The sequence below is a fragment of the Quercus robur genome, chromosome 11 (assembly GCF_932294415.1).
Source record: "Quercus robur chromosome 11, dhQueRobu3.1, whole genome shotgun sequence".
Classification (NCBI taxonomy): Eukaryota; Viridiplantae; Streptophyta; class Magnoliopsida; order Fagales; family Fagaceae; genus Quercus; species Quercus robur.
The window spans coordinates 46,213,953-46,223,761 of record NC_065544.1 but is presented as its reverse complement, the minus strand read 5'-3'; the positions used below and the strand labels follow the sequence as shown (position 1 = coordinate 46,223,761).

The 9,809-nt window shown below is 35.4% G+C and overlaps 1 protein-coding gene across 1 annotated transcript; it reads left to right on the top strand.

The window, feature by feature from the left end:
• The first annotated feature begins 745 nt into the window (after positions 1 to 745).
• LOC126706715 (BEL1-like homeodomain protein 6) lies at positions 746 to 8,139 on the top strand. Its single transcript, XM_050406249.1, has 5 exons — positions 746 to 1,666; positions 2,745 to 3,723; positions 5,961 to 6,340; positions 6,445 to 6,505; positions 7,143 to 8,139. The coding sequence occupies exons 2-5, from the start codon at positions 2,809 to 2,811 to the stop codon at positions 7,830 to 7,832; spliced, it is 2,046 nt and encodes a 681-aa protein (XP_050262206.1). The 5' UTR covers positions 746 to 1,666; positions 2,745 to 2,808; the 3' UTR covers positions 7,833 to 8,139.
• The last annotated feature ends 1,670 nt before the right edge of the window (positions 8,140 to 9,809 follow it).

The window sequence follows — 9,809 nt, the reverse complement described above, 5'->3', positions numbered from 1 at the left end:
AAAGGATGATGTTGACCACTACTCATACCATTATCAATTTATTAGTTCATAGATGATGTTTGGGATTAGGAACAATTTACTAGTTCATAGATTTCTTTTAATGCTTAAAAATCCCTGCACCCACCGTGACCATGTTTTTACTTCTTTAGCGTACAATTTTCAGTAATTTATGAATTCATCATTGTCCTCTACTTCATGTATTTAGTTTGTGAAGACTTTTTGAAAGAAAGATGTTTGTCCCTTATAGTGCATGGTCCTCAGTAAGTGCATTACCCTCTTCCATGGCAAAGGATGATGTTGACCACTACTCATACCATTATCAATTTATCCATAAAAAGGCTACAATTTTTTTCATAATGGTTTATTGTGATTCATGCATTATAAAAACTGACATTGATAATAGGTTCATATAAAATCGTTACTATTCCAACTTTCAATCTTAACCACTCAACCAATTATAAATAATGTCGTTAAAAAAATTAAAATTGTTATTTAACATTGCTTTATCTATAATTACCAAAATTATAGGGAAAGAAATAGAAATACATGAAAAAGACAGGATCTAGTGTATAAGAAAACAAATTATATTACTTGGAACAAAGAGACAAATATAGTGATATGAGCACCTACAGGTGCGCCTCTTTACATTAAAAAAAAAATCTAAAAGAATAGTATATATAATAATAATCAAGGGAAAATATCAAACAAGTAAAACAATAGTATATAAAAAAAAAATAAATATAAAATAAAATTGAACAGAAAGAAAAAAAATAAAGGAAAAAGATTAGAATGTGCTGTATATGGTGGATATTGCAGCAACCAAAGACAGACCTTCCATGCTCAAAGATGAGAGAGACAGCCAGAGGTTGAGAGAGAGAGAGAGAGAGAGAGATGGTGTATGGGTTTAAGAGAGGGTTTAGGTCTACCAACTGGTAGTTAGAGATAGAGCTCCTTAACCAAACACTTGTATCACCAGCAAAGAAGTTAGAGTAAGCTCAAGGAGAAGAAGAAGAAGAAGAAGAAGAAGAAGTAGAGGAAGAAGAAGAAGAAGAAGCAATAGCAACAAGCCAACAAGTCAAGTAAACAACCACCAAACTCTTACAAGAAAAAAAGAAAAAGAGAAGAAAAGAAAAAAAAGCAAACTCCAAAAAGAGAAAAATTCTATTTTAGAAAAAGGAGACAGAGATAGAGATAGAAAGAGAAAGTTATCATTCTTTTGAGTTTCTCACAGAAACTTTTAGAGAGAGATAGAGAGAGGTTTGTATTGTATATGTGTGAGTCTCACGTGGGGATTGATGGAGAATCATAGATGGGAGAATATATGATTAGAAAAAAAAAAGCTTTAAAGTGAAAAAAAAAAAAAAAAATTTCATAGCTCTTTTGAATTATCATCTTTCTTTTTATATTTTCCTCAAAGAACAGTTTTTTCTTTTCTGGGTCTCCTTTATTTTACCTTAACTGTTAGTTCTGTTATTGTTGCTGTTGATGTTGTATTATATGTATGTACGAAAAATTTGGATGAAAAGTGAGGCTTTGTGTTTTTGTATCTGAGAAGTCTTGGGATCGGAAAGTGTTTAGTTTGGAGAGGATTGTGTTCCTGCGGATCGGTTGGTGTCTCCAAGCTTTGCTGTTCCCCACAACTCCCACAACTGCTACGGGTTTCCAGGTCTTTTTTTATTCTCATTTCTCTGACTTTTTTTCCCTTCTTTCTTTCTCTCTAAAAACTGTATTTAAAAAAAAAAACCCATTATCTTAGGCTGCTGAGCTATAAATATTTCTGTAACTCTCTCTCTATTTAGTGCTGGATAAGATGGTGATGATGATATGGAAATGAATTTCATCCAGTTCTTATTATAGTTATTTTTCAACATATTCTGACTTGTTATAAAAGGTTATTGGTCTATCTTTTTATTCCTCTCTTTTTTGTTTTGTTTGTTTTTTTGATGCTTTCATTTTTTGCTTGTAAATTTACGTTTTTTCTTTGATTATATCTAGCTTATGTGTTTCAAAATCATGTTTTTCTTTTTAATGTTATGTTTCTTTCCCCTTTTGTTTGTTTCTGATATTTTTGGGGAGGTCATTATTGCTTATTTATGTAAGTGGGCGATGGTGAAATTTTCTAACTTGGTGAATAAGTGGGTTTTATGCAGTATTTGACTCACTTTCTTTTCAGATTGTTTTCAGGGTTTCCTTTAATCATTATGGAAGATAGGTCCTTGTTGATGTTTATACAGTAAAATTCTTTTAAAATACAAAACAATAAATTCTTATATTCATGAATATAATGTCATGCAAATGAAGATAGCTTCTTTGATTATTGGTTCTTTTACTTCTGACCCTTAAATTTATGGCTTTTGTCTACTGTTGAGTGTTGTGACCATGAACTTTTTGTCTTGCCAGTAATTAGTAAAATAGCTCCTGTTAATGATAATGGATAACAATTCATAATTCTATCTGCTTGTGATATATTGTTAATGAGTTTTTCCTCTTATATATAGATTGCATGAGATGTAATTAGAGAAAAAATTATGATATATGTAAATATATATATTTATATATATATATATATATATATATATGGTTTTCTATTGCGCAGTTTACCTTATACTTGTTTGTAGTAAGACTAAAATTTGAATACTGATGGATTTAAACTCAAAACTTCAGAGTGACATTGTTTATTAATTTATTTTGTACATATACCAAGAATTGTTTATAACATGAAGCTATTTGATTGGTTTTTTCAGATCCCCAGTGACCATGTAATTGAAATCAAATAAGCAAGTGGGAAAGTTTTGAGATTTGTAAAATATGGCGACTTTTTACACTAGTTCAAATAATCAAAGAGATTCTGCACCAATGCTTTATTTAAGGGAACATTTGCCTAGTTCATATGCAGAAGCACCAGTTATTCCTGGTAATATGATGATGTATATGAACTCTGGGCCATATTCAGATGCTTTGGCTGGGAATTCTCAGCAGCAAAACAATTGCATGGAAATTCCATCATTGGGTGCTTCAAATTCCACCCCGCAGCAGCAAGAAATCATGTCAAATCTTGGTGGGTCGCACATTGCGGAACATGATTTCAATGCATGGAGGGAGGCTAGAAATGAGATGCTAGTTACACACCCAATGGGAGGTGCTGCTAGCATTCTTCATAGTGGACAAAACTTGCAGGGTCAGGGATTATCCCTCAGCCTTGGTACACAAATGCCATCAGGAATTCAAATGTCATCTATCCCATACCGGAATCCTAATCCAGGATTTGCTTCATTCTTGAGTCCTAATTCATCAATTTCAGGTGATAGTGCTGACAGGAATGGCTCTTCTAGAGATGAGCAATTGAGAAATGCTGAATACTTGCCACCTGGTTTCCCTGGAGGCAATCAAGATTTAAATAAAGGGGATTCATCTCCGTATGGGATGCCGAGCATAGTGAGAAACGTTCCCAATTCCAAATATCTCAAGGTAGCACAACAACTGCTTGATGAAGTAGTTAATGTCCGCAAAGCTCTAAAGCAGGCTGATATGAAAAATGAAAGCACACATGAAAAGAATTCCAAGGAGGGTGATGGGGGATCAAAAAATGAAAATGCGTTGCCACCAAGTGGAGTGTCTTCAAACCCTCAAGAATCAGCTGGGAACACTCTGTGTGAGCTTTCTCATGCTGAAAAACAAGATTTGCAGAACAAATTGACAAAATTATTGTCCATGTCAGATGAGGTAAGACCAATACGTTAGTTTTCTATGTCTTTTTAGATAATCATATTTTCTGTCTTACTTATTGGTCATTTGACCATGAAGTGGACTATTTTTATAGTATTAAAAACTGGTTGCAAATTTAGTGATCCTGATTTCAGATAATTTTTTGCTCTATTTGATTAGTATGTTGATCTATATATTTGTTCTGATTAAAATTGTGTTTGTGTGCACATGTGCATTTTTGTGAAAAGTTGAGATTGATTAGCACGTTGATTCTTCTTTCAAGTTACCATTATTGTTATGTGGCTTGAATTTCTTCCTAGAATACAAACTATTTCACGTGAATTTTTAGAAACATTTGAAAATTTTGGTGAATTCTTCCTTGTGGGGCTTTATTTTTTTCTTGTGATACAATGGTAATTACTTTACTAGTTATTCACTTCTGTCAACTTTCCACATTGCAGGCTTGTGAGTCATTAGGTACTTTAATTCCCAATGTGGCAAGTTGTTAATGGTGGATAATAAAGTAGTGTCAATGGTGGGCCCATAGGAGAATCGATAATAACTTGCCAAATCAGGAGTTGTGATATTTATTGTGAAAATTATTGTGTTTGTAGCATTGCCCATTATTATTGGTGTTCAATGGAATCATATAATACAAAAGGCTAAAAATAATTAAGAACCAATTTGAAGTTTATTCTAAATTGACTATGGGGTGAAGAAATTAGTGTAGTGCTACTTGACATTTATTTATGCATCTAATATTTACTAGTACTGAATTAGTTTTGGGGAGTCTCAGGTTCTCCCTAAGATGATAGATGATCAATGCAAGATGATTTACTCCCAACATCATTGAGTGTTAATTGCGAGGATGTCTATGGTAAGAGAAGACTGGTTACATAATAATTTGCTTCTAATTCATTAATAAAGTGGCTAAAAGAGAGGCTTGAGTTTGTTAAGAAATCACACTTTGGTTGCGTGTGTGCTCGATTTTGGATATATGTATTTGTTAGGCTTCTTCACATACTAGTTTAAGCTTTTGGGTTTGATGGTTTAACATGGTATTGGAGCTCGATTTTTTTGTTATTGCATTCCATGTGCCTGGCCCCTTTGTCTTGGCTTTGGTTTTGGTTGGGTGATTGCACTCATTTATCTTGGTTTCATTTTTATTAAGCTTGAACATGGGGGGATTGTGCTTGGTTATGGGCATATGTATTTGTTGGGGCTCTCCACTTATTAGCTTATACTTTTGGGGTTACCAAGCTTGTTTATTGTTGTTTCAGTTTCAATTGGTTCATTGGGTCTTTGTTCCGGTTTTTGTTGGTCCCGGATGAGAGTGAGGGTGTTAAGGTTGCAGGATCAAGTCTGGGAATCGGTCTCTACAAAAAAGGGGAGGGAGTAAGGCTGCCCTATTAGCTCTCCTAGACACCCCAAAAGTGGGAGCTTTGTGCATTGGGAATGACCTTTTGCATTGGATGTTTTAACAGAGTTGGTTCATTATCCTTTTCTTTTCTGACTGGGTTTCAGGTCTCTTGATGTTGGAAAGTTCATGGATTAGTTTTTTTTCACTGTTTCTGATTAAACTAAGTGATTATTTTTCATTTTATGTGTATTGAGTAAAAGAGATTATCAGCTTACTCTTTTTTCAAAAAAGAAAAAATGTTTCACTGTTTTGCAGACTGCATTTAATTTGCTTACTCTTAATTATTATTATTATGGTGGGCCATGTTTGGTGTCATTACTGAACCTTGTTGCCGTTATGTTGTATCTAATAACTTACTTTAGCCTCCCACACACACACACGTTAAAAAAAGATCTCCTATTAAAAAATGCTGCATCGAATACATGAAAGTTATGCACTGTAGAGTCTTTACTCCTTTTGAACCTTTAAATAATAAATACTATCTCATTTGTGATTTGACTCTCTTTTCCTTTGTACCTTTGTGCTTGTCGTTCTGTCTGAGATGGATCTATGTCATTAAAGTAGGAGTTCATCTACTTTTTTGGTCTGCTCTCTTTGTTCATCTACTTTTTTGGTCTGCTCTCTTTGTTTTCGTAATCTGTCTGTTATATAATATAATGCCTATATACCAACCATTATTGCTGTATTATGATACAACTTCTGTGCAGGCTATATGATGCATTCCCATGGTTTTATCCCCCCGTCTCTACAATATTCTAAGGAGTTGAGAACGTCTTTTTTTTTTTTTTTTTTTTTTTTTCCACAGGGTCTAATGTTCATCACTTTATTGTCACAGGTTGATAGAAGGTACAAACAGTATTATCATCAGATGCAGATTGTGGTGTCATCATTTGATGTGATTGCAGGATGTGGGGCAGCTAAACCATATACAGCACTTGCTCTCCAGACTATCTCCCGCCACTTTAGGTGCTTGCGTGATGCAATCACTGGTCAAATTCGAGCAACTCGTAAAAGCCTTGGGGAGCAAGATACTTCTGGAAGCAGTAGAGGAGTTGGAATAACTCGCCTCCGATATGTGGACCAGCATCTCAAGCAACAAAGGGCTCTTCAGCAGCTTGGTATGATGCAGCAACATGCATGGAGGCCACAAAGGGGACTGCCTGAAAGTTCCGTTTCAATTCTTCGTGCTTGGCTGTTTGAGCATTTCCTTCATCCGTAAACCCTCTCACATAACAGTCCCCCCTTTCATAGTTTCAATTCTTCTTTCAAGATACCTTAGTGCATTATTTAAAGTAGTTTCTTACTTTGTTGTTTGCCAGATATCCAAAGGATTCTGATAAGATCATGCTAGCAAGGCAGACAGGCTTGACTAGAAGTCAGGTAAAAAAACATCTAATTTTGTTATTTTCTGGGGTCGAATATGAGGTGATTTTGTGTTCTTAAGTAAGGAAAATTGGAAAGTCCTTCATTCTTTCAAAATTTTGATACACATTCCATTTGAAAATTGTAGCCTATAAAAAAAGGACTCAGTTGGGAGATTATGGTGGTAAAAGTTGAGAAGTCACTGGTAGGTTACTAAGGACATTAAGAATTTACAGAAACAGTTGAAGAATAAACTCAATTCTGGTAGAGCTTCATTAGAGAAGAAAAATAACATATATTTTCAATTCTGCTTTTAATAGTAACAAAAGCAATGGCTATATGTAGAAAACACATCGCCGATTTTTTTACTGGGAACATGACTTTGGGTACAGTGGTGGAAAATTTTGAATTACCTTCACTAAGTAGTTGGGATATGGTTATATTAATTCATTCAAAGAGATGATCTTTGTGATAAGATGTTTAGTATTGATTACAAGTGTTGAAATCAGGCTAAGAATGCTATTAGTGATCTAAAAGTAACTGGAGAACTGTTATGTGCTCCTCTTTTATTGATTAATATATCCTGTGTCATAGTATTATGCATTGGTTATGTGTTCTATCTTTCTAAATTGGTGAAATATTTGAGCTGGCTTAGGTCTCGAACTGGTTTATAAATGCACGTGTGCGTCTCTGGAAGCCCATGGTAGAGGAGATGTACAAAGAAGAGACTGGAGATATGGAGATGGACTCTAATTCTTCATCAGAAAATGCAGTCAAGGCAACAAAAGGTGATAACAGGACTTCCGAGGAAAGAGGGGACGATTTGCAACAAAGTGCAAGTTCAACAGCCACTGAGAGATGTAGCACTGGTCAACTCATGGACTCCAAATCCAATCATGTTCCTGATGTAGAAATGGCAGGGTCCAGTGTAGTCAATTTCCATAATGGGAGTCGTGGAGAAGGTGAAAATGAATATGGGTTAGTGAAGCGAAGGGAGGAGCAAAGGCCTAATGTGGATGACTGTAGTCTCTTCCCTGATGCAATGATGCAGTCTGATGCAGCCAGTGAAAGGTTCATGGCAGCTGCATATCACATGTCTGAGTTGGGGAGGTTCGGGAGTGGAAGTGGAGTGTCTCTCACATTGGGGTTGCAGCACTGTGAGGATGGCAGCCTCCCCATGTCTAGTGGGAACCATCACAGTTTCATGTCGATGAGAGGGGATGAAATTTACAGTGCTGCAGCATCATCTGTAGGGCCCGAAACTGCTGATTTTGAATGCATGAATCCTGGTAACCAGCAACACAGGTTTAGTTCTTCCCATCTATTACATGATTTTGTAGTGTGAAAAATATTGATTGCGATTTTTGAATTATTGCATGCAAGAGGAACAGCAATTGCCAGGTTTTAGGATGTTCCTTTGAGAACATTAGTCCTGCTTGGAAATTGTAATAGAAAGATTGCAGTCCTCCAAATATGGAGACATAGACACGGTTGTAATATATCAATGAATTGATTGGAAGATTAGTATATTTGTAAAGATACATATTTTTTGTTTGATATGTGGAAGGAAAAATTGTACAATTTGTGCCTACGTCAGTTTGATGAACAAATATGTTATGAAATAAAAGATGAGTAGATGATTGTTAGTGTGATGTTGATAATGACCTCTAAAGATATTTTTTAGTGGAAAAATTCTAGTGCCACATCCAATTGTTGGGGAGATAAACACCTTGTGAAGTTTCCTTGAATAATTAATATAACATATAGAGATACATTTTAACCCAAAAGGCTTAAGCTCAATGGGTATGTGTTCAATTATATTATATTAATTATTCATTCTTCTAATCTTTATTCAATGTGAGACTTTAATGTGTGAGTCTCTGCCTCTCTGTGGGCTATGAATAAGTCCTACTCACCCCCCTTGTCTAATGGGTTTTTTCCTTCACTAGCACATCATCCATGGGCCTTCATGTGTCAACCCCGTTCTTGTTCCAATTGCAAAAGGAATTTCGATAACCACCATAGGCTCTGACACCACTTTTTGGGGAGATAAACACCTTGGTGAGTTTTCTTTGATACCACTTGTTAGGGGGATAAACATTTTGGGGAGTTTTCTTGAATAATTAATATAACATGTAGAGATACACTTTAATCCAAAAGGCCTAAACCCAATGGGTACGTACTCAATTATGTTATATTAATTACTCATTCTTCTAATCTTTATTCAATGTGGGACTTTACTTACACGTGTATACACAACACCAATTACACAACTTTATTCATAACTCGCCATATGGGCAAGTTGTAGACCCACCATCACCTCTTCACCAACTACAACTTGTCACATGGGCAAATTGTAGACAAAATTGTGTAATTGAGATTGGCACTAGAATTTCTCTTTTTATTATACTGGAGGAGTGGGCGACTCTGTTGTTGCTAGTACCTTTTAATGGCAACAGCAGCAAGACAATACTTTATTGGGTGACTCTGACAACCTTTTTTTCAATATAAGAACCACTCAGGTTTGTGCTTCGCACTAGATACTACTGGTTAGTGCTTTGTTGAAAGGAGCATTTCATGTTACGGTACGGCTATGATTATTCACGAGATGTTCCTTACTTAGATTCTTTGACTGGAAACATCTTCTCTTTTCTTAATTGGCCCAAAAATCCGAGGCTAATGCAGCAGGCGTGTCAAGGCCCCTCCTCCCCTTGATGGGTATGTAAATCACCGTAGAAGTAGCCTCGGAAGTCCGGAACTGTTGTGTTAAATTTCAATTAGGAAAGCCACAGGAGGGTTTTTGGTTAGCACAAGGATAATGATTATTATACAGTAATATTGTGCCATGCCGGCTGAAATGTTAGTGTTACCGCAAAGCAAAAAAAAAAAAAAAAGAATCCTCCTTTTGCAACTATTGACTAGGTGTATAATAAAAATGATGTCACCATCAATCTAAAAAGAAACTAAAAATAACTTGTCATCTCATCAAATTGTGAAAATTTCCTATTTCTAATTTTCTAGCATGCTTGATTGGACATTTTACCTAAAGACAGAAGTAAAGCTATGAATTGAACTTTGATGTCAACGCAAAACTATGCATAGTCATCAACCAATACATACGAATAGTCATCAACCAATACAGGCATATGAATAGTCATCAACCAATACAGGAGATACAATGCATTATAAACGTTTGAGCATTATAAACAGGACGGTTCATCTATCACTATCAAAGGGCTTCTTCAACCAAATTTCTTCTCATTAAACCCAAGGCAAAACGGTCTCCAGGCTCTATTAGATGACCTCTTTAGAGCTTCATATT

Bases quoted from the DNA above. Each gene is read 5' to 3' on its own strand.
- LOC126706715 (XM_050406249.1), top strand. From the start codon at position 2,809: ATGGCGACTTTTTACACTAGTTCAAATAATCAAAGAGATTCTGCACCA. The intron at 3,724-5,960 runs GTAAGACCAATA...TTATTGTCACAG, and splicing joins TATTGTCCATGTCAGATGAG to GTTGATAGAAGGTACAAACA. The intron at 6,341-6,444 runs GTAAACCCTCTC...GTTGTTTGCCAG, and splicing joins TTTGAGCATTTCCTTCATCC to ATATCCAAAGGATTCTGATA.